General features: G+C 40.8%; 1 protein-coding gene across 1 annotated transcript in view; it reads right to left on the bottom strand.

Moving 5' to 3' along the window:
* Positions 1-24,987, bottom strand: part of ERN1 (endoplasmic reticulum to nucleus signaling 1) — an 84,487-nt gene that overhangs the window by 14,182 nt on the left and 45,318 nt on the right. Inside the window, exons 4-14 of the mRNA XM_063292943.1 lie at positions 20,369-20,402; positions 17,214-17,292; positions 12,925-12,997; positions 12,251-12,373; positions 11,106-11,207; positions 10,748-11,009; positions 9,378-9,456; positions 8,752-8,908; positions 7,585-7,703; positions 2,530-2,721; positions 605-866 (exon numbers count right to left, since the gene is read on the bottom strand). Coding sequence (XP_063149013.1) covers positions 605-866; positions 2,530-2,721; positions 7,585-7,703; positions 8,752-8,908; positions 9,378-9,456; positions 10,748-11,009; positions 11,106-11,207; positions 12,251-12,373; positions 12,925-12,997; positions 17,214-17,292; positions 20,369-20,402 — 1,482 coding nt within the window. The remainder of the gene's footprint in view (positions 1-604; positions 867-2,529; positions 2,722-7,584; positions 7,704-8,751; positions 8,909-9,377; positions 9,457-10,747; positions 11,010-11,105; positions 11,208-12,250; positions 12,374-12,924; positions 12,998-17,213; positions 17,293-20,368; positions 20,403-24,987) is intronic.

Here is a 24,987-nt window from a genome sequence, read left to right as displayed (position 1 = left end):
GGCCCAAACGGATACAATTATGGCCTAAAAGTGTTCAAAAACGATTTAAATTGCATTTTATAGAAAGCAGAATGGTTTAATGTGCAGGTGTATCAGATTTGCATCCTGTGTTCAAAAGCATATTAATACAAAAGGTAAAGGTAAAGGTTTCCCTTGACTTTAAGTCCAGTCGTGTCCGACTCTAGGGGGCGGTGCTCATCTCCGTTTCAAAGCCGAAGAGCCGGCATTTGTCCGTAGACACTTCCGTGGTCATGTGGCCAGCATGACAGTCACAGAACGCCGTTACCTGCCCGCCGAAGTGGTACCTATTAATCTACTCACATTGGCATGTTTTCGAACTGCTAGGTTGGCAGGAGCTGGGACTAGCAACGGGAGCTCACCCCGTCATGCGGATCCGAACCGCCGACCTTCCGATCGGCAAGCTCAGCAGCTCAGCGATTTAACCCACAGCGCCACCGCATCCCTTTCATATTAATACAAACCTGAACTTAAAAATATCAAAGATACAGTGCCCAACCCCCCAACTCTGATGCAGTAGGTCTGATGGGAAACACCATTAAATTGTAATCCTACTGTAAAAAAATACTTAGTTGAGTTTTATCACCTCCTTCTGGTTCAGTGGAAAAGCAGCTTCCAACCTCCGAGGCAGAGATGTTGGAATACGCAGAGTGGTTTGATGTCTTTGGTGACATATTTGGTGAGCTGGTGGCTGAGCCATCTTGCCTGACACAAGGGCCATCCAGAAGTTCTGCCTCGGGAGGAAGATCTGTGGGGGGTCTGAAGGGCTGCTGCTTCAACAACTGTAGCTTTTCTTCTATCTGTTTCTGGAATTGCTGATGCTCACGCTGTTGCTGGTGATGCATGCTCTTAAAAGGATAAAAATAATCTTAAACAACATGAATGAACTTAAATGACCTCATACACCCCTCTCTTTCCTTACCCCCCTCAGTCATGCTTTCAATTCCATATGTAGCTAATATTAACTATAGCTTAGTTTAACCAAGCCAACTTTGAATTATGCATTAAGAAGACACCTAGATTTAAGACTAGTTAAGGGTCAGGACAGGGATACAATCTGCATCCTCCAGTTCCTTTTCCTGCAGTCTCAGAAACTTCTTATCACTCTTGCTGAGCATGGTTTACACAGCCCTTGCAGTTTGGAAGCAGGAAACACATGAAAGCTGGATGTTAGTGGTAACACAGACTTAATTTAGTTTGAAAAACAGAGAAATCTCTAAAAACAGTTCCCTAAACCAAAAACTGCAGCCCCACCCACTACATACACCCAGTCCACTCCCCAATGCAACAATATTTTCCTGCCCAAATGCAGCCCCTAGCCTCCCACCAATTATTAAATGCAGCACTGGCCACCCAAAGGTGATCCTCCAGTGGTTAAGTGTATGGTGTAATGCCAAGCTGGGATGACTGAAATTGAAAGCAAAAGTTTCTGATCAAGATTGATCAGTGTTGGTGCAGCTTCAATCTGCTTTTTATGCTTTTTGTCTTTGCCAACAAGTCTACATAGTTTTACTGTCTATATCAGTGTTTCTCAACCTTGGCAACTTTAAGATGTGAGGACTTCAACTCCCAGAACTCCCCAGCCAGCCATGCTGAGAGTTGAAGTCCACACAGGTTAAAGTTGCCAAGGTTGAGAAACACTGGTCTATACTGTAATGTATTTCTTTGCAACCAGCTCTCTGTTTCTATTAGTAAAAAGATAGGATGTAACCTGAACAAATCTAAATAATCAAGAAGGAAAAGAGCATATATTTATTCTATATTTAGTGCCCTAAATGGCCTCTTAGACATATGTGAGCGATTTTCCAACTAGCATTGTCATCTGGATTTCATACTGTATTTATTTGAATATTGTATTTGTATTTGTATTTTTTATGGTATTTTAATGTTTTATCCTGGGTGTAAATCACCCAGAGTCCCCCCTTTGCAGGGAGATGGGTGGTGGCAAAATTTGATAAACAAACAAACAAACAAACAAATAAATATTCATCAATCTCAGTGTAAACCTGTCTTCTCCAGCCAGTGCTTTCCCAGATGCTGGTTGGGAATTCTGGGAACTTTACTACCAAGAGATTGGGAGACACTTGGTTGAGGAAAGCTTTTGTTAAAAGAGGTCAACAGTACAACGTTTATCGATACAGAGGCATGCAATGTAATGGTTAACTACAATATCATTGCTGGCTTTAATCTTCACACCAGTGCGTCCAACTCCACTGAAGTCTGGTTTCGCATGTTCTCAATTATGTAGAAGATTCTTCATAATTTAATCCAATATATATATATATATATATTGTATTGAAATATCTTTATTTTACTTTTCACTTAGAAAGCAGATATTGATTGACCAGGGGCTTCTAAGGGATTTTTGTTAACAAACTGAAACATGTCTGTATCTCCTTATCCATGCTCAACCATTCACTGTTGTTATATTATTAAGACATCCCTGGTTTAAGAGTTCATACAATTAACTCAAACACTGACATTGCTTTAAAACGATTACTACATACATACCATGGGATATGTGATAACAAAGGCTACCCAGCCAACTAGCAGGAAAGTGCTCAAGATAACAGTGGCAAAGTCCTTCAGGATGGAATCAACTGGAGTCTCTGGTCGGGGTGTAGTTTGGCTGGTTGTCTCTCCGGCATTCTCTGGAACAGGGTGTGGCAAATTTTTCCCGGGACTTCCAGCCATATTAATTGCCTGAGAGAAACAAGAACTGCATTAATTTCAATGATCCCCCCTTTCTTTTTCTGTTATGACAGCTCAGCTGCTTACAATACAAAGTTAGCCACAAGGTTTGTTTCTTGAACAATTAGCATACAATTAGAGAAAATAATGCAAAGATACAATGCTCAACCCTTGCGAAGAGGGTATGAAAACCGGCCCCACGAAAATATGATCCCTAAGCAAACATAACAAGTTTTCAAGAATCAAGTTTAATGTTGACAGTTTCACAACCTTTCAGATTTGTGAAAATTATTTTTGTAATTCTAAATTCAATATAGAAGTTAGCCAACTCCTCCTAGTTGATCTGTTTCTTCTGTCTACTTTCAAAAGTAGACTAGCAATATTTCTCAATCAATATTGAGTATTCTACTCATGCATAGGGCCCCCAATCAAGTCTCATCCAGAGACCAGGCGTGCTTAATTTAGCTTCGGCAATGCTGGTGGTACTGTACACAGGGCTCCTAAACTTCGAATACACAGCTGGGGGTCTTACAGGTTACACAGGAAGCACACCCACCCTTGGCCTCCTGTTCCTCTGCAAGACCTATAAAATCACCGATTCCTGCCAAGAGAGCCACAAACTCTTCTTGGGCATCTCCTAGAGGATGAAATGCAACGAGTCCATTTTGAATGAGGTGTTGTTTCATAGGAAGAAAATATAATTGGGAATTAGTTCCTAAGGGGCAGAGTAATGGCCAAATCGTATGAGCCAGTGTGAGGGTTAACTCTGGTCTTAAGCCTATCAACAAGGCCCGTTAACTTGGTGGCATACGCTTTTTGGTGGGAGCTGCATCATGCTGGAACTCATTGCTGGCATATTAAAATGCGTATCAAAAAACCCCCAGCTGTTCACATCTGCTTTTAAGCAAGTTAATTTGAATGGTTAGAGTTTCTAACTGATTTTTAAATAGGTATTTTAATTCTATTATTTTATTGCTGATTTTAGATAGTTTTGTGGAATTCTGGAGATACTGATACTCATTTTATATTTCTGTTTACCGCTGCGGGTTAAACCGCTGAGCTGTCGATCGGAAGGTCGGCGGTTCGAAACTGCGCAGCGGGGTGAGCTCCCGTTGCTAGTCCCAGCTCCTGCACACCAAGCAGTTCGAAAACATGCAAATGTGAGTAGATTAATTGGTACCGCTTCGGTGGGAAGGTAACGGCGTTCCGTGAGTCATGCTGGCCACATGACCTGGAAGTGTCTATGACAACGCCGGCTCTAAGGCTTAGAAACGGAGATGAGCACCGCCCCCTAGAGTCGGACACGACTGGACTTTACGTCAAGGGAAACCTTTACCTTTACCTTTTTAAGCCAAATTCAAAAGGCTGTATGGCCCTTAAGGATGATATATAAGCACCTGAATAATGCATGAATAATATATTTGTGATTGGGGAAATGTATTGACAATGTTTGTTGATTCAATCTATTTAAGAGAGGCTGTTAAGAGAGCTCATCCCGTAATCTGCAAGAAACTGCATCTGAGATCTTTAATATATTGACTGTATACCAATTCCCTTCAGCAAAGGATCGTTACCTTGTCGTGGTGCTGGAGCTTGAGCACCTCAATGATGCCATAAGCTAAACCGTGAAGGGCCACCCAAGACGGGAAGGTCATGACAGACAGGTCAGACTAAAGGCGATCCCTGGGGAAGGTAATGGCAACCCACCCCAGTATTCTTGCCGTGAAAACTAAATGGATCAGTACAACCAGAGATATGTCGGTATACCATCGGAAGATGAGACCCCCAGGTCGGAAGATGGTCAAAATGCTACTGGGGAGGAACAGAGGATGAATTCAACTAGCCCCAGACGTGATGACGCAGCTAGCTCAAAGCCGAAAGGACGGCTAGCGGCCGACGGTGCTGGTGGTGAACGGCGAATCCGATGTTCTAAGGATCAACACGCCATTGGAACCTGGAACGTAACATCTATGAGCCAGGGCAAATTGGATGTGGTTATTGGTGAGATGTCAAGATTAAAGATAGACATTTTGGGCGTCAGTGAACTGAAATGGACTGGAATCGGCCACTTCACATCAAATGACCACCAGATCTACTACTGTGGACAAGAGGACCACAGAAGAAATGGAGTAGCCTTCATAATTAATAGTAAAGTGGCTAAAGCAGTGCTTGGATACAATCCAAAAAACGACAGAATGATCTCAATTCGAATTCAGGGCAAGCCATCTAACATCACAGTGATCCAAATATACGCCCCAACCACAAATGCTGAAGAAGCTGAAGTAGAGCAGTTCTATGAGGATCTGCAGCACCTACTGGACAACACGCCTAAAAGAGATGTTATTTTCATCACAGGAGACTGGAATGCTAAGGGGGCAGTCAAATGACACCTGGAATTACAGGTAAGTATGGCCTGGGAGAACAAAACGAAGCAGGACATAGGTTGATAGAATTTTGCCAAGACAATTCACTCTGCATAACAAACACTCTCTTCCAACAACCTAAGAGACGGCTTTATACATGGACTTCCCCAGATGGACAACACCGAAATCAGATAGACTACATCCTTTGCAGCCAAAGGTGGTGGACATCTGTACAGTCGGTAAAAACAAGACCTGGAGCTGACTGTAGTTCAGATCACGAACTTCTTCTTGCACAATTTAGGATCAGACTAAAGAGATTAGGGAAGATCCACAGATCAGCTAGATATGAGCTCACTAATATTCCTAAGGAATATGCAGTGGAGGTGAAGAATAGATTTAAGGGACTGGACTTAGTAGATAGGGTCCCGGAAGAACTATGGACAGAAGTTCGCAGCATTGTTCAGGAGGCGGCAACAAAATACATCCCAAAGAAAGAGAAAACCAAGAAGGCAAAATGGCTGTCTGCTGAGACACTAGAAGTAGCCCAAGAAAGAAGGAAAGCAAAAGGCAACAGTGATAGGGGGAGATATGCCCAATTAAACGCAAAATTCCAGAGGTTAGCCAGAAGAGATAAGGAATTATTTTTAAACAAGCAATGCGCGGAAGTGGAAGAAGACAATAGAATAGGAAGGACAAGAGACCTCTTCCAGAAAATTAGAAACATCGGAGGTAAATTCCAGGCAAAAATGGGTACGATCAAAAACAAAGATGGCAAGGACCTAACAGAAGAAGAAGAGATCAAGAAAAGGTGGCAAGAATATACAGAAGACCTGTATAGGAAGGATAACTATATCGGGGATAGCTTTGACGGTGTGGTCAGTGAGCTAGAGCCAGACATCCTGAAGAGTGACGTTGAGTGGGCCTTAAGAAGCATTGCTAATAAGAAGGCAGCAGGAGATGATGGCATCCCAGCTGAACTGTTCAAAATCTTACAAGATGATGCTGTCAAGGTAATGCATGCTATATGCCAGCAAATTTGGAAAACACAAGAATGGCCATCAGATTGGAAAAAATCAAGTTATATCCCCATACCAAAAAAGGGAAACACTAAAGAATGTTCAAACTATCGCACAGTGGCACTCATTTCACATGCCAGTAAGGTAATGCTCAAGATCCTTCAAGGTAGACTTCAGCAGTTCATGGAGCGAGAATTGCCAGATGTACAAGCTGGGTTTAGAAAAGGCAGAGGAACTAGAGACCAAATTGCCAATATCCGCTGGATAATGGAAAAAGCCAGGGAGTTTCAGAAAAACATCTATTTCTGTTTTATTGACTATTCTAAAGCCTTTGACTGTGTGGACCATAACAAATTGTGGCAAGTTCTTAGTGGTATGGGGACACCAAGTCATCTTGTATGCCTCCTGAAGAATCTGTATAATGACCAAGTAGCAACAGTAAGAACAGACCATGGAACAACGGACTGGTTTAAGATTGGGAAAGGAGTATGGCAGGGCTGTATACTCTCACCCTACCTATTCAACTTGTATGCAGAACACATCATGCGACAAGCTGGGCTTGAGGAATCCAAGGCTGGAGTTAAAATCGCTGGAAGAAACATTAACAATCTCAGATATGCAGATGATACCACTTTGATGGCTGAAAGTGAAGAGGAACTGAGGAGCCTTATGATGAAGGTGAAAGAAGAAAGTGCGAAAGCTGGCTTGCAGCTAAACCTCAAAAAAACCAAGATTATGGCAACCAGCTTGATTGATAACTGGCAAATAGAGGGAGAAAATGTAGAAGCAGTGAAAGACTTTGTATTCCTAAATGCAAAGATTACTGCAGATGCTGACTGCAGTCAGGAAATCAGAAGACGCTTAATCCTTGGGAGAAGAGCAATGACAAATCTCGATCAAATAGTTAAGAGCAGAGACATCACACTGACAACAAAGGCCCGCATAGTTAAAGCAATGGTGTTCCCCGTAGTAACATATGGCTGCGAGAGCTGGACCATAAGGAAGGCTGAGAGAAGGAAGATAGATGCTTTTGAACTGTGGTGTTGGAGGAAAATTCTGAGAGTGCCTTGGACTGCAAGAAGATCAAACCAGTCCATCCTCCAGGAAATCAAGCCAGACTGCTCACTTGAGGGAATGATATTAAAGGCAAAACTGAAATACTTTGGCCACATAATGAGAAGACAGGACACCCTGGAGAAGATGCTGATGCTAGGGAGAGTGGAAGGCAAAAGGAAGAGGGGCCGACCAAAGGCAAGATGGATGGATGATATTCTAGAGGTGACGGACTTGTCCCTGGGGGAGCTGGGGGTGTCGACGACCGACAGGAAGCTCTGGCGTGGGCTGGTCCATGAAGTCACGAAGAGTCAGAAGCGACTAAACGAATAAACAACAATACCAATTCCTCCCACATATGTACATTTATTTTACATAAGTGGAATATTCACTTCTCTAATAAATTTGCTAACAAACACTGGGTTTTTAAAAAACAAACAAACCTCTTCAAAAACAGTTTTGTCTGAATCTGCTGGGATCACATTTTCCTGACGCTTTGGCAAATTGCTTGGAAATTTCTCCAGGATCCTGGTTGGGGCTGATAATGGTGTCTCATGATGCCCTTGAAATAGGAATATGGTTTCTGTTATTCCCAAAGGAAAAAAATGTCGAAAAAACAGTTCCACCTGGTATACTTCCATCTGAAGGGCTTGAAAATATGGCAGCATGATCAAGAATATAAGAAAACAAGGAACAGTCCCAGTTAGATAAGACCAGAGGTTAATCTAGCTCAGAATTCCATTTCCAACAGTGATCAACTTCTTGGAATATTGCAAGACAGGAAGCCAACATTAGCCTTTCCCTGTTACTTGTCTCCAAGGCTGGTTGTGACTGACTACTGAGGTTCCACTTAGCTATCATTGTTAGTAGCAGTCACTCATAGGGTTGCTAAGACTAAAATCTGTACCCTTCCAGATGTTAGTAGGCAGCCCTTCCCAGCATCCTTCCCCATTGGCCAGGCTGGCTGAGAATGCTGGGAGTTGTAGTTCAGCAAATATCCAGAGCTAAAAGTTCTTTATCTCACCTGTAAGAGTTTACCCAATCTTACTTAAAAGAGAATGCAGTCATGACATATTGTGGTTTTGAATTCTGTTGTAAAGCAGAATACTTGCATATTGCATCCTTTAAATTAATACCCAGGATTTGAAGAGAATCACACTGCTAGTTCATTAGAGCTTCAGTTCTGGATTTCAACTTACTGATAGCATATGATCTCAGCAAGTCAGGAACTCAGTTGCAAATCTAGAGCATGCATTTTGTACTTCATAATAATCTTACTATACTTAAAATGACTTTTTTCCTTCCAAATTCCCCTCCATGACACACATTTTGCAGAAGCCAGAAGTACAGAGAACTGTCTTTAAAACTTTAAATTATGATGTGGAAGCAATTAACTGGCTTTTACAAAACTGTTTTATGTACATTATTGTTAGCATTTGCATAGAAAAGAGAATTTCACTATTTTCCCATCTCTTGTTTATTAATAATTCATAAAAATGGTAAAGCAGTTGGGTTACTTGAACAATATGGTTCAAGAATATAACCCTTATTTTAACTTTGCACTTTGTTCACCAGAGGGCAGTGCAATGCAGAAAAACCCTTCCAGATACCTATTAAAAGCCAGTGGTTCCTCAGATAATGGAGTCCTTTCTTTGATTTAAATCCAGGCTGAAACCTTAGATCGGTGCTTGGGGTGATCACACATTCTTCAATGGTGACTCCCTGTGTTTTGGGGCCTTCTATCAATGGAATGGGACTTCCTCGAGGCTAGAGAAAGAGAGAGGAAGGAGGGCAAAACTGTGGAATTATTCTTCTTCAGATAAAGCAATGGAACATTTAATGCTTTACAAATGTAAGACAAAATAAATGTTTTCAGGGATTTAAACATTTCACATTTATACATAGCTCTGTAGAATTCATATAGCTTTTCCATTTTTGTTATTTGGTTTGGAGATAGGTAGCCTAGAGCCCTTTGAAGTTTGCAACTGTGATTCACACAATCCACTGCCGTCAGTCATGCTGGCAGATGTTCCTAAACATAGAGTCCGGAACATGTGGGGCCACCAGATAGCCTATGTTAGATTTAAGCAATCCAAGTATTTTTTTCTTTAATTAAGCCAAATAAAGGGAAGTAAACAGAATTCATTAAATATACTGGGTACAATCCAAATTGTGGAGAAATAGGCAAAGGAGCAGGAGATCTGGTTTCTGGGTTACATCGGCTCTGCACACTTACCATAATAGCCACTCCTTCATGTACCATAGATGGTGACGCGTATAAGCCAGTAGAGTATTTCCCTACATAAAGTGTGGGCCTAGAAGAAGGACATTGGCGATCAGGAAGAAGAACATTAACAACAACATGTCTGTATTGTCCAATAGGTACACTGCCTGAGACTTACACAGTACAAAAGTTTTAGGTTAAGAGAGATACTGAAAATAGGGAAACAATGAAATAAACTTGTGCCTTTCAATTACGCTTGGAAATACAGTAAATAGAAATGGATGCTTGAACTGAAAATATTACCATCTGCTCTCAGGCAAAAAAAAAATCCCTGTGATTTATCAAACAATATAGGTCCAGGGAATACCATGATAACCCTACTGTAAACACCCAGCTTATTACTGCAGAAAGGCCCTACAAAGGTCAGTGTGCCAAGGACCTACCAGGGTCTTAATGCAGACTTGAACAATACACACACTCGCCTCTCCTTTCCTTCTCCCTCTCTCTATTTTCACAGTTAAAATCTGTAAATATATTTATCAATAGACCTATGCTGACTAGGACAACATGCATTAACAAGAAAGGACAGATCAGAAAGAATACATAGGTTTTAAAAGTGGGTTTTTTTCCTGTTTCTGGGTAACTCTTGGAAGTACCACATCCACATGGAAATTATAGAAACTTTCTCAAATGCTGCAAGAGGTTGGTAACATTTTTTCTTAGTATGGATTAATTATTGGCACAGCCTGATTTTTCCTTGCACCAGCGTCAGTGTGATACACACACGCATGCACACACACACATACATATGGCTCACTGCATTAGGACCACTGACATAATGAGCTACACATGCAGCCGTGATAATTAATGGCTGCCCTCAAACTATATCCTAGAGAGACATTCACAGGCCTCAAGCAAAACAGCCCCCACCTAACCCTTTGGCTGAACTTCTGCCACACCTGTCATTCATCTACGTCTGTAGGTTTTATTAACACTGCATAGGAGGTATTCCTGCAACAGAAATCAAATCTTGGATTTCTATTTGCATCTTTTGCAGCACCTGTGCAGAAGCTTCTTTTTGCTTTTGTTGTGGGGTGGGGGTTAAAGTTGTCTGTGGTGTTACTCAGGAGCAAGTGTTAATAAAGGCAATAGAAAAGTCATCTGCAGTCTATGACATCTGAATTCTTTTTAATGCAAGGTGCTCTTCATCCATTACCCCTAGACTAAAATGAAACAGGCTGTTTGCAAGTAATGGGAGACTGCACTTGAATCCCATATTCTTTCCCTGCAAGAGAATGACTGAGCTGACTTGATATACTACATGCGATTTTTGACAAATAACCAAACAGCATATGACTGGGAAAAAGCCCTCTTACACTCACATCAGTTTGCTTTTGGCCTCTGTTTCTTTGGGAAATGGGTATTTCCATTTAGTGATGCGCCCAACTTCCCCAGACATGAACGTCAAGTAGCGCAGGGTTTCTACTCCCACATTGGTGTGCATCACTTTCCATAAGCCTTCCCGCTGCCAGATGTAAAAAGCCACAACGGGGGAGCCATAATTCTGGATCCACAAGACATCCCCCGACTCGCTGTCGACAGTCACCACTAGTCCATCTCCATTAGATGCAAAGTGGGACATTTCTGGAATGGGCACAGATCAAAACCGTCACATATTCATAATTAGACCAAAGAAGCAGTATTATTACTTCAGTCTGCAAGTAGGACGAATACTCTTACTATATTGAACATCTTCATCAGGCAACGTGGCTGCGTAGTTAAAATAAGTGGCATTCCAGCGGAGCTCCTTACTCTTGGTATCGTACATTGTGATGGTGTACTCTGTTGAAAGGAGAACAACACTTTGATCTGAATTTTGTGAAGGAGAATAATAATAACGGCTTCTAGTTATGGGGGCCCTCTCTTGCTTCCAGCACACAGAGCAAGAGCGCACAGGGGAATTCTGGGGGCTTCCCACCAGTGTCTGCTTGGCCATTGTGGGGAAAAAAGAGGAACCGCCCAAGCTTTGAGTCTACTCCAGCAGAACTCTTATGGTCTCTATGAAATCAGATACTGCTAAGCAGTTTTCTCATCAGACACATCCTCAGAACAATTCACTGAATGTCAGCAAGTGGGAGGCTAATCATTTTTGCTGGTGTAAGACTTCCATCTTTACAGTTTCAGAAAGCAACCCTATCTATGAGCACGAAATATTCCAGTGGTGAGCAGGACTCAGGAAAGACTGTTCCCTTTTCCTCCACAGGGGATCTAAGACACACATGTGTGTACATACACACACCGAGCCCTGCTCATTAGAACTAAATGAAGGGAACACTCCTAAACTAACTCTGGAGCTGGCATGGATTCTCTACCTGTAGAAGCCTCTGAGTCCCACAGAATAGCAAGCCCCATTTTAGCTTTTTTCAACACTGACAGAAAGCCATCTCAGAGGCTGAAGGGCGAGAATGTTCATTCTGATCTCCCAGACTCTAAGGCAGGGTTTTTCAACCAGCGTTCCGTGGAACCCTAGGGTTTTGCGAAAGGTCTCTAGGGGTTCCCTGGGAGATCACACTTTATTTAAAAAAATTATTTCAAATTTGGGCAACTTCACATTAAAGAGGCAAGTTTCATTCTTTATTTTCAGTTTAAGAGCACTGTTAACACAGGCCTACATATGAAACAAATATAGTAATTTTGTAACTTCTGGCCTATATTTGAGCCTGAACGTGCAGGGGTTCCCTGAAGCCTGAAAAATATTTCAAGGGTTCCTCCAGGCTCAAAAGATTGAGAAGGCTGCTCTAGGGATTACAGGAATGCAGCCTAAATAAAAGCCATCAATATAAACATCTCCCTTTCAAATGGCTTGGCTTTCAAAACCATCTTACCTGTTCGGCCAAGATACAGCAGTGAGGTAGATGGGCACAAGCTTTCGGCAAATGAAGAAGTTAAAGTCTGCTGTTTTTCTCCTGTTGTGAGGTCTACCACATACCAGCTGTCCTGCTTCTTCCCTAATATTAAATATAAACATGAGTGCAATTAAGTTTGGAGGGAAGTAGTATTGTCAGAATAAGTTTCCTACATACTAGGAACTAAAAATGTGTGCTCTATCACCTGAGTCTTCTATGAACATGAAAGAACAGAAGCTCACAGCATTGGCAAAAATCCAGCCAATGAGTTAACTGCTGCAGTTTAAATACAATTCAGGTAATCCAAAAACAAACAAAAAGCCAAAAGCCAAATAAACAAAGAACAAACAACCCTACATAACTGCAGTATGGAGATAATTCTTGGTAGTCTGGCAAACATAACATTGCACTCAGCATACAAAGGATTTTTAGTTAACATCAGAGCATAAAAATGACAAAGCAGTCTTTTGCCCTTAAGCTTGTTGCATAAGGAATTAAAGGCTAGATTTAAACATGAGAAAATACCCAAGGGCCATGAATGGAAAGAAATTTCCATGCAAGTATTCTGGAGGTACATATACCGTATTTTATACTTACATGGAAGTGCTGTATAATAAATGCAAGTTACTTTTCAGAAGCAAATGGAACATTACCCATGTACAGAATTCCATCTGAACTGCGGCAAGGGGACGCCTGGACGAGCTCAGGGATGGTGAATGGCAGTTTCTAGAATGTAAGGATTCGTATTAGCCATCTTCACTTCATATTAAGCATTTAGTGAGGACTGCAAGATAGAAACAATTGGTGAATCTTATTTCTAAGCCTGTTGTTATTTAGGGGGATTGTCAGTAGTTTCATGTATGTCAATACCAATTAGCAATATCTGCAATCTGCATTTGCCTTGTGTCATACAAAATGACAAAGATTTGTATCAGCAGTAACCCTGTGGTATTAATTTTTGGTCACTGCAACTTTCTCAGAGAAGAGCTATCTGTAAGTCTTACCCTTTGGCCTATCTACTCTCGCAATCCTTTTTGCTAAAAATACTGTATTATCTCCCTTCTTTTATTATTGATTGCAACTTTGTTCACATTCAGTAAGCAGCATCTTAAGTTTCTATGTGGAGAAGCAAGTACAGGAAAAAGGAGCAGGTGCCACTGCTCTGTAGTGCACACTTCTTGTAAGAGTGGAGGAAGATGGTAGATCTGTTTGCCCCAAACACTCCGAGACTAAAATGGAAGACACTAGCAAGGACAGCAAAATATAAATACATCATAAGCCAATACCCCCCTCAAAACAACACAACAACAAAAAATCTGTCTTCTAAATGTAATTATTTATCTAAAAAGAAAAGCAAACTATCTTTTAAATGTAGTTATTTATCTAGTCCTGTACTTCCTCAAAGGAGTTCAGGGCAGCATATACAACCCTCTGTGTTTTACAGTAACCTTGCGAAGCTAAGAATCAAGGACCAGCCCAAAATCACTCGATGGGCTGAATGGCCCATCTTGAATTTCAGCCTCGATCTTCTCAATCTATATCCAATGCTCCTGCTTGGATACCTCCAGAAATGAGATACCTCCAGTGTTGAGAAACAAAAGCTAAAGCAAACATTTTTACCATTGACCATATCCTGCTATCAAAGCCCAGTACAGAAGGTCAAATCCCACATGGTGCCCAGGACTGTGATCATTTGGAAGAAGACACAGTGCACTCATTCAGTTATGTGACATTTACACATTGGATACCTGTTTGCACAAGCAACACATACCTTATCCCTACAGCCTTTGTATCACAAAACTATAGCATACGTATCAAAGATACCAATATAGTATCTAAAGTCAAGCAAGCTGGGCATGACAGGGGTAAAGTAACTTAACGTAGGATTTTAATGTCTGTATAGAAAAAAAGCCATTTACAACTTTACATTTTAGAGATAAAAATAGAGGCACTTTGGTATATTTGTATCACCCATATTCTCATGCCCATGCTACCCTCTGATTGCAGAGTCTTTGCCAGTGGCCATTCCATCTGGGAGTTCTAGGATTTGTAATCCCAACACATCTGGAGGGCACATGGTTAGGGAAAGCTACTCTACATAGCTCATATAATGTGCCTTTATGTGCAGTACAGTCAAGATAAAGAGATCACCATTATTATCATTATTATGGTCCTTGAGTGACCAACATAAAATAGCAAAGCATATTCAGTAGACAATACTATAGAGCAATAAGATGACATATATTCTGCCCTTGGTTTTTTTTTGTTTGTGTGTGCACCTTCAAATCAGTATTGACTCCTGGAGACTATATGGACAGGTTCTTGGCAAGATTTTGGAAGTGGTTTGCCCTTGCCTGCTTCCTAGGGCTGAGAGAGAGTGACTGGCCAAAGGTCACCCAGCTGGCTCCATGCCTCAGGCGGGACTAGAATCACAGCCTCCTGGTTTCTAGCCTGGTACCCTAACCACTACACCTTTGCCAAATTATTCAGACCACAAAACAAAATATTACAACATTTAAGGAAACTGATGTATTTCAGTAAAAGAATAAATAATTCAAGTGCCCTAAGAATTTTGTTACTAAAGGGATTGCTAGGAGAAAGCGATATTCAGTAAAAATGACGAGATGAACATGGGCTGTGATTTCAAGAGCTTCAGCACAGCAAGGATGCCGTCTAGTTTATAAGGAACTGCAGTGAAAATGATCCATCCCTCACTCAAAAGTGTAACTTTATTTGTGGGAACTGCTTAACTTCCAAAAATAGCAATTTTGACCCTCTATGTATATGGAGAAACATTGAAAAAATAAAAAAAATAAAAAGGCATGGTCAAAAAGTTCAAGATCACAAAAAGTACTTCACGTTTCATATTTCAGTTCTGTGGGCAGGAAAATAAATATTTCCTGTGCTCAAGTACAATATGTTATGAAACAGATCTGAATCTTTCCAAGAAATTGGTGAGAGCATACCAAACCACTTGGGTCAGGTGCATTTTAGAATTATTTCTAAACACAGTATGATTTTTACTTTCTTGTGGGAAGATGAAAAGTCTAAAATAATTGCCACCTTCAGGACCTCAGTGTACTTCAAAGATCTAAAGCAATGCCTTTTTAATAATCTAAAGGCTGCAAGTGCTAACAAAACAGTGTTTAGAAAAGGTTGTTGCCTACACAGAAGATGGAGAAAAGGTGACTTATACCATGAAAAACTATTTCTTCACTTCATGCTGCCTATTTCAGCCTTCCCCAACTTGCTGCTTTTCAGAAGTCTTGTAATTTCCACTCAAAATTCCCAGAGAAAGGTTTTTCCCATCAGTTGCTATCTTCTTTAATTTCAGATGCAAAGAGATTGCACTTTCCTCTAACATAAAGAAAATATTGTTACCACTGTGCCTTTAGGGGCATTTGAGAGGAAAGACATTTTTTTTTCAAAATTATAAGAGGAAGTCATAACAGCTTCAGGAAGAAAAAAAACGTATAGGAAACCAAATTTAATCTTTATTTCATCACAGAGCTGCTGTTCTTAAGTAACTAAGCAACAGAAATCTTTCAGATGATCACATCAGTCCTGTTTAATACTTATGTACTTTGAAAACATTTACAGAGATTTTGTGGTCTGGAATTAATACTGGAACTGATGCAGCTACCCCAGACACACATCTTTTCCTGGGATAAGTTGGATTTTTTTATGCTTGCTTGCTTGATCTCCCTGAGACTAAAATTGACTATCTGGCTCTCTTCTACACACATAAAAAGATGCCCCCAAGTCCAATCAATCTCTTTCAATATTGCATATGTAGTGTAATTGAAAAATAAGCCAAAGCATTTATTAGCCAAAATCCCTTTCCTCAAGACAACAATGAACATTTTGAATTCAGTTTTCCCTGCCTCCAAACCAGGAACCTGGGAACCCAGACACGTTGGCATCACTACCTGGGTGTCTCCATTCCTGGAATTAGAAACCTAAAGTTGGCACTAACAGATAACAAGCTTCTTAGACAACTACCTAACTTGTACAATATTCTGGTAAATGCAAAAACTTCATCGGGAGAAAACCCGTACTTCAGAGCAGATACAAACATTTACGACTTCAGCATTGTGGACCTGGTTTGCTGATTAGAACAACAGATACAACTTTGAATTTAGAGAGAATAGATGTGCCCAGTAGTAAAAAGAAATGCTCAGGATTTCCTATTGTGACTACCAGGTCTATCTGGGTTGCAAAAATGTCATACATATTGCAATAATTTGTAAAGTATTTTCCAAACAAGTACATCTGCAAACTTCTAGTAAGAAAACTAGATCATATGTAATCCTCAACCATAATGTGGTTTGGTTTTGGCTTGGCAAACTCATTCCAAGAAAGCAGCCACAGCTTACAAACCACAGTAGATGGGATTGTCTACAGCCATGTGCCAAAAACAAGCCAACGCCTTCTCAGTGAAACGTATGAACCCATGTTAGTCAAGCTGCAATGGAGATATTTTGTTCTACCATCTGTGCATCCTTTTTACTCTTCTTCCAACCACTTGTTTGATTTGCAGTTGAGATACTATAGCCCAGTATTTAAAGACATTAGATTTTTTCTAACTCATACCATTGGCCTCTGAATCTTCTATAATGTGACTCATAGACATTTCCACAACAAATACATTTATTGATGTAGAACAGCTCTCCCAGGGACAGAAATGAATGTTTATCTTTGAAGATAAACCATTTTACAGAAATCTTGCAGCCTACCAGTTTTGCTTAAAAAAATAACTCCAAATGTATGTAGGCTTCTTGTCCAGTATTATTTCTTATAAAATCAGAATTTTACAGACGTCAAAAGAAATCTCCCTTAAGCAGCAAGGCGAGCTAGATAAATGTGCTTGGTTCATCTGCAAAGTCTATGTTTCTCAGTCAGCAAGAACAAAATCATTATTTTGTGATCAAATTATACGTACAGTTAAGCCTTCATTATTCTTGCCACCAAGAGTGTAGAGACTTCCATCGTTAGGATCAGGAAGAAATGCTGGCCTAGGACTTAAGAAGTAATAAAAATGGCAATTATTGCACTGCATTTTTGAAGAGAAAAGACAACAGAGTGGTGGTCAATGTATATTTTCTTGTGAGGGTGGCTATGTTACAAAACAGATGTTTTTTTAAAAAAAAATGAAATACGTCTTTTTAATTAAGCACAGCAATTTAAACCCCCAGTTTTGCATACCGCCAGCTTCTGAAACTAGATTGACATACTAATCTTTCAAATTACATGTCACATTTCAATTTGAAAATTAATTAGATGGGTTTATTTCAGTAATCATTTCTAATTAGCTCTTCTGGTAAAGCAGGGAACAGTTTGGGCAGATGTTGATGAATTACATGCCTAAGCAGCCACTTGGCTTGTAACCAGAGTTACTGTCCCTACTCCTGCTGAAGAGTAATATATTTGATTACTCTCCCCTTTAAAGCAGATACCACACTGAACTGCTCTTCGCAGTCAAGAATAAAGCTGTGATTTGTAAAATAAACTTTGACACGTTAAGTACATATTAAAATAAGTGCCTTTCAGTACATACTTTAACTTAATCTTGGGTTGACATTTTGATTTTCAGAAGTCATTTAAACCACAAGCTTCTGGTTCAGACACCACAAGTAACTATTAGGGGGATTCAGCAGGTGACCAAAAAGTCAAGATGGCAGCCACAACCACACAAAGCTCTGCCCCTTTTTATGTGCACTGCACATGTGACACATAGCATGCTGGCTGGGGAATTCTGGGAGTTGAAGTCCACACATCTTAAAATTGCCAAGGTTGAGAAACACTGCACTAGAGCATAGTATTCTCTAATCCTCCTGTTCCTGATGAAGCATGGAAATCCTCCCCCCAGCTTTCCTGTTTTGTAGGAGACAAATAGGTTATTGATCCTTCCACCCTTTAGAGTACATTTGAGGTATATTCTGAGAGTCCTGCACACATCCCGCTTCTGCCAGCTTCATCGGGGAGAAGGGCCAGGCAGAAAATAGGGAGCATTATCTCTTGGGCTTGATGGAATTTAGCACTGACTTTGGGCATGAAGCAAGGTCTTAGTACCATGTGATCTTGAGGGAAATACATAGATTCCCTCTTACTAAGACAGCTCCTAATTCTCCCACCTTTCTGGCTAAAGATAGGCCTAACAAAACAGATGTCTGAAAGGCAAAGGTGTTAATGGGAATTTGTCTGATAGATTGGAAAGGAACAGACATTCAAATTTTGAGAACCAATGACAGGTCCTGTAAAAGGAAACAGTGAGTAAATCACTGGAAATAAGAGGACACTTGTACCGTGGAGGAAGTGAGGGATATGGAGGTGGCCCTTGCCTGTCCAGAGAATGTAGCTAAAGGTGGATGCAGGTCTGCATAATGGCTGCTAGCCCCGTCCTCAATCCCACTTGGAGAAACCTATATTGGTGTCATGATTTACACCACCAGTCAATGGCATGTCCAGTCAATTGATATACAGTATTTTGGTAGTAGCTGGATACCTTCACAGTTTCTACTGCAGGACCTGGAAAGCTGTAGCTCAGGAGATGTCCTGACTTTCCAGGCACTTGGTCGTAGCCAGCCTGAATCTGGATGTAGAACTAGGTTTTGAGGTAGGATGTCTGGGCTTTCCATGAGGTGCCATGAGTGCTCCTATGTCATTTCCACTAGGGATTATGCATGTGGACTTGTTCTGAAGGCCCTTTAAGCTGGATCTGCCAATTGCTTAAACAGATAATGCTGCTGTCCACACCAATAAGCACCACACTCTCACCTGGTCTGACAATGCTCTTAGAGCCAGCTTTACTGCCCTCAGCTCCAGTAAGTTAAGCAGCAGTGTGAACTTTTGATGGGATGCACCAACTTGTCTGGGATGCAAGTTCCCCACACCACCAGGCTGACATCTGTGACCACCTGATGTCCGACTGGCACTCCCTGTGCCAGATTGGCTGGGATTAATCATTAATCAACGATTGAACTATTTGCTTAGCACCATTAAACACAGGTGGAATATGCTGGCAATTTGGTCCTGGAGTGAGAGAAGACGTCCAGCACCTCAGCCACCTTCCTCCATAATTTTGCCTGAGAATCAGCCTCCTTGATACTAGGATCTCCCTCACAGTCTTTTGGAACTTGAAGGGCTACTGATACACAAACATTTTTCTTTCTTCTGTGTTGATGGAATCCCAGATGCAGGATTTGCTTCAAAAGCCTGAGTATGCTCTTGTCAAAGTTAAGGGAGAAATGTGCTCCTGGAGACAGTGAAGCCTCAATGTGATGTTACTCACTATCATCTGCATAGAGGTTATTGTGATAAGCCTGGTGCCTAGTTCATGGGAAAGAGGCTGTTAAGTCCTGCTGCAGGGTAGGTAAACTCAGTGCCAGCACTGCTGTTTACATGTTGGCCGGGGGTGCGGGGTGGGGATTTCCTCTCAATTTGCTTTGCTGCCCCTGGGGCCTTTGCTGCCCAGTTTGGCTCAGTCAATATGGATGGTTGATTGGGATGGCTCCAATGGCATTCCTTTCCTTGATCTTATCTTTGGCTGACATATGGCCTCTTGCCTGCAGCCTGTTGCTGGTGCCTTGATCAGCTGGTGCATGGTTGTGGGGAACAGCCTGCTCCAGTACATGCTGGTGGTACGACTAGTATTTTTCTCCTTTTCCCTCAGCTCTCAAAATGCAGGGGATGCCTCTGCTTCCTCCTAGAAGGCGGAGCTAAAGAGTGAAGGGAGGGGTCGCTCCACAGGACAGGAAGAAGTCTTAAGCTAGGCCTTTTAGTGGTGGCATTAACCCCTTCCCTACTGGCTACATTTTTAAGGACCAAAAATGAAGTTTTCCTTCTTGCTACACCCCACAATGCCCCCCTATCTATGCCCAACTAATACTGTAGAGATTTCAGCAGAAGAAATCAGTCGGAACCTTTCTTGAACAAACAAATAACCGTACTGCTCATGTAACAAACCATTTTGATCTAACCTACAAAGCCTGTGGAAGTGCTTTCATTTTAAAAGTTTGGAGTTATGTTAGTTTGTATTTTCCAGTGCAATAAAAACCAAGCAAGGAACACTGTAGATCCTGAAAGAGGAGGACTTACTCTTCCATGTGCAGTGGTACCTGAAGTACAGGATCTGCAAACAAAAAGAAAAGGTCAAGGTACAAGCAGTTAAACATTCTGGCCTCACATCTTATAGTCTGGGAGTCAGTTGGCACCTAAGAGGGTTTGTAGTTTGCAAGAAAAGTAAGATAAGGAGTTTGCAAGTTCAAACAGCAATGCAGTCAAAGAGTAACCTGATTAGCAATTATATTCCTAATTATATTCCTGTAGTTATAAACACTACAATTCACGGACTTGGCAAAAATGAGGTTGAGTTACCAGAGTTAAGTGAAAGTAAACCTTTCTATTCTGCTCCTTGTGAGTTTTGCTTCTCCATTAACATTCTAACCTTCTCCTTAAAATTTGTCACCTCTCTCTACATCCTTCCCCCAAGTTTTATGTTTAATTTGACTCTTCTTTAGACCAGGGTTCCTCAGCCAGGGTTCCGTGGAGCCCTAGGGTTCCGCAAGAGATCACTAGGGGTTCCCTGGGAGATCACGATTTATTCAAAAAATTATTTCAAATTCCGGCAACTTCACCTTAAAGAGGCAAATTTCATTCTTTATTTTTAGTGTAAGAACACTGTTAATGAACATAAACAGGCCTACACGTGAAACGAATATAATCATTTTGTAACTTCTGGCCTATATTTGAGCCTGAATGCGCAGGGGTTCCCTGAGGCCTGAAAAATATTTCAAGGGTTCCTCCATGGTTGAGAAAGGCTGCTTTAGACTATGTATTTATTTATTGCTTAAGTTACTCTGTAAAGTGTCACATAAATGAATTGCAGTATACAAGCAACAGTGTTCCCTGCACAAATCCAGTGACCTCCCTGGCCCTTCGTGGCAGCTCCCACATCACATGACAATTCCTGCATTATGATCAAGAGAGACCGGAGAACTTCTCAACCTCCAAATTCTGCCAGGATGCCAGCATGCCAGCATTTGAACCAATACAATCAATGATAAAGGAATCAGAATTATTTTTATTACTCTTTCTCTAGTTCTTATTATCCAAACCGTTAGGTTTACTCTGTGGAGGAGAGGCTGCAGAGTGCTTGCTTTATACATATTTTCTACATGCAAGAAATAGAAGGCAAGGTGAGTAGGTTACAAACCTTGATAGCTATTTATGAGAGCAGGGCTGGTCATGGATGGTTATTCAGTACCAGCCAGTTCATTATGATTTTTTAAAAACTTCTTAAAAACCATTTTAATCAATATATATTGATAAATTCAGTAATTATACCATCTTACCTCATAAAATAGAGCAATAAATACATAATTAATATTAACGATATGATGAGTTTAAACACTTCAATGAAACACTTAGATGAAGAATACATTCCGATTTACACAAAAATTCAGGAGGACTTATTTTTGCATCTGGTCTTTTAAAAAGCAGATTCCTTCTTGGAAAGAAAACAGTTCTACACACCAGCACTGTTTAGTGCTATAAACAATTGCAGATCAGCTTCTTCCCCACATAAACAAAATGATGCAAGAGCAAAGAAATAAGAGAATGAGCAGTCCTCTTACAGGGAAACTCGGCACTGCTTTACACACAACCATTTTTCACATAAACAGGTTGCTACCTTTGACTAAACTGCTTAGGAGCTGACATTTTCCCATTACTGAATTCCATGACAAAAAACCCAAACATGTTGAACTGTTGCCCGCTAAATAATTTTTAGGCACAGAAATCTTTTCAAGAAAAGGATAAATCTTGAGTACCTCCAGACAAGATTTCCCCCATTATTTGTTATACCCCAAAAATGCATTAGCCAAAATAGCTGTGCAATGTCTTTGGACTGGTTATGCAAGAAACCTTTCACCTAGACCCAGGCCTTACTTCACTGTAGGATACTGCCTGCACACTTTAACGGTAAGCAAAATATACTGTACATCTATTTTGTCATGTGCCCTTATGGCATACACCCACTTTTTTTTTTCCAGTATGGGGAAAAATAAAGAACTGTGCCTTTCTCACACACTATGATGTAGGCACCATTTTCGTTTATGAAAGTGATAATCCTATAGGGAAAAAAAGCCTACATTTATCAATATTTTTAGACCCAGGACTCACTTTTTGCCTAATTTGCATCTAAATATTCATTTAATTTTGGCCATGTCTTTGTCTTTTCTATCTGTTCTCCTTTCTTTATTCTGTTCCTTTATATACTCTTCTCTCCAAATGATGATATATAACTGGATCTCTCTCTCTCTCAAAACAAACAAAAAAAACCCCACTATAACTATCTCAGAACCTTTTTGTAATTGAGAGGCATATAAATTGCAGCAATAAATAATCAGAGACCCATAGTTTTATACATTCACTAAAATGCTAACTACAAGTTTCTCTCCTTCATTACAGTAGATCCAATATCAACTGGGCCCTATTCCTCTTCCTTTTTTTTCAAACAAGGAAACTGAATGAATAGAATTCCCATGTATCCTATGTTTCACAAAGGGCCCCAATTTATACTTGTTTTCCTGTGTTTCTTTGTGCTGCCCTGCAAAAGCGCTGAGTTTCATTCACACAGGGTAAATTCCACATCAAACCAAGATTATGGCAACCAGCTTGATGATAACTGGCAAATAGAGGGAGAAAATGTAGAAGCAGTGAAAGACTTTGTATTTCTAGGTGCGAAGATTGCTGCAGATGCTGACTGCAGTCAGGAAATCAGAAGATGCTTAATCCTTGGGAGAAGAGCAATGACAAATCTCGATCAAATAGTTAAGAGCAGAGACATCACACTGACAACAAAGGTCCGCATAGTTAAAGCAATGGTGTTCCCCATAGTAACATATGGCTGCGAGAGCTGGACCATAAGGAAGGCTGAGAGAAGGAAGATGGATGCTTTTGAACTGTGGTGTTGGAGGAAAATTCTGAGAGTGCCTTGGACTGCAAGAAGATCAAACCAGTCCATCCTCCAGGAAATAAAGCCAGACTGCTCACTTGAGGGAACGATATTAAAGGCAAAACTGAAATACGTTGGCCACATAATGAGAAGACAGGATACCCTGGAGAAGATGCTGATGCTAGGGAGAGTGGAGGGCAAAAGGAAGAGGGGCCGACCAAGGGCAAGGTGGATGGATGATATTCTAGAGGTGACGGACTCGTCCCTGGGGGAGCTGGGGGTGTTGATGACCAACAGGAAGCTCTGGTGTGGGCTGGTCTATGAAGTCACGAAGAGTCGGAAGCGACTGAATGAATAAACAACAACAACAAATTCCACGTCAGTTATAGAGGATAGAAGATAACAAATCATTCACATATTCTTTAATACTGCACTGGAAGCAGCAAGTCCCAGGATTTGATGGCATGCGTTCCTAGCATGGTCCAATGGTTTAATTATATAAAAAGCTTTCTGAAGAGACCCTACCCATTTCCATGCACGCTTCCAAATTAATTTATCTGTATATAAAATAATACATCTGTAAATTCTGAAGTGTCTCTCTCAAGTAAGTTGAAGGCTTCTTTTTATTTCCATTTTGAATGTGGAATCTTTAGGAGACACAAAGCGTATGATGCTTGGGCTCTTGTCACTCCTGGGATCATCTTCTCCAGATAACATTGGCTGTCCAAAAAGAGTCGGGCTGGAAGAGGATACAATGGGTATCTGCTTGTGAAGAGATCAGTAAGGCCATGTTAGCTCTTCACAGTATACCAGGTCAAGAAACAGAAGCAAAAGGGATTCCAGGAAAGCTCTTGGACATTGTAAGGTAACAGAATCTTGAAAGCCGGTCAGAAATTCTCTCTGCATCTTACACCAAACAAAATCAAGGCGGGCAGGAACCTTTTGGATTTCTTTCCTGGGGTTTCTACTTTCTTAGGACTGAGTTGCTGTTTCTCCTTCCTTAATGTTCATTCCTTTTTTGCCTTTTCCCAAGGCCAGATCTACATTCTTCCACAGGCAGCAACTCAGAGAAGGACATTCTAACTGGCATCCCCTTTACTTAGGAACAGCTGGCCCCCATGTTCATGTTGACCCTCACCCTTTTGTCCTTCAGGAAAACTGGTGAACACAATTTTCTTCCACTGTGCATTCAGAGAGGGCACCTACAGATTGTGATTTAATGTGGGAATTTTTTTAATGGATGTTTTAATGTATGTATATCATGTCATCTACAGTCTTACAAGTAAAAAGCATAAAAATGTTAAGAGACAGGTGTTAGAATGGAAACTAGTGAAACCTTCAACAAAACGTTGCTTTGGGCAAGAATCTGCATCCCAGAATCCTGCAGTCTGGCAGGAACCTCCATCCCAATCCCTCTGACCTCTGGCTCTTCCCTCAATTCAGTGTTTGGTAGATTGTGAGTATCCTCACTCCTCGTTGGGTGTTTTCTGGAGGATGGTATCATCCCTCAGGGAATACCCTCCTTGTACTCTGCAATTCTCTTTTTCTCTTTTTCATTTATTCATGTAAAAGGCATGGAATCAAGAAGAAAAGAAGGAAAAAAGAAAAACAGGAAGAAAATAGAAAAGAAATTTACAAGTAATATAAAAATAAAAATTTCAATGTATCTTAGATTAGTGTTGCATACTGAAATATCTTGTATCAGGTCAAGACTTTAGAACATAATTGAAGTCAAATTGATACTCCATAGTTAAAAACA

Source organism: Candoia aspera, chromosome 2 (genome assembly GCF_035149785.1).
Source record: "Candoia aspera isolate rCanAsp1 chromosome 2, rCanAsp1.hap2, whole genome shotgun sequence".
Classification (NCBI taxonomy): Eukaryota; Metazoa; Chordata; class Lepidosauria; order Squamata; family Boidae; genus Candoia; species Candoia aspera.
The sequence above is the reverse complement of the archived record's forward strand: the minus strand, read 5'-3'. Positions and strand labels throughout refer to the sequence as shown.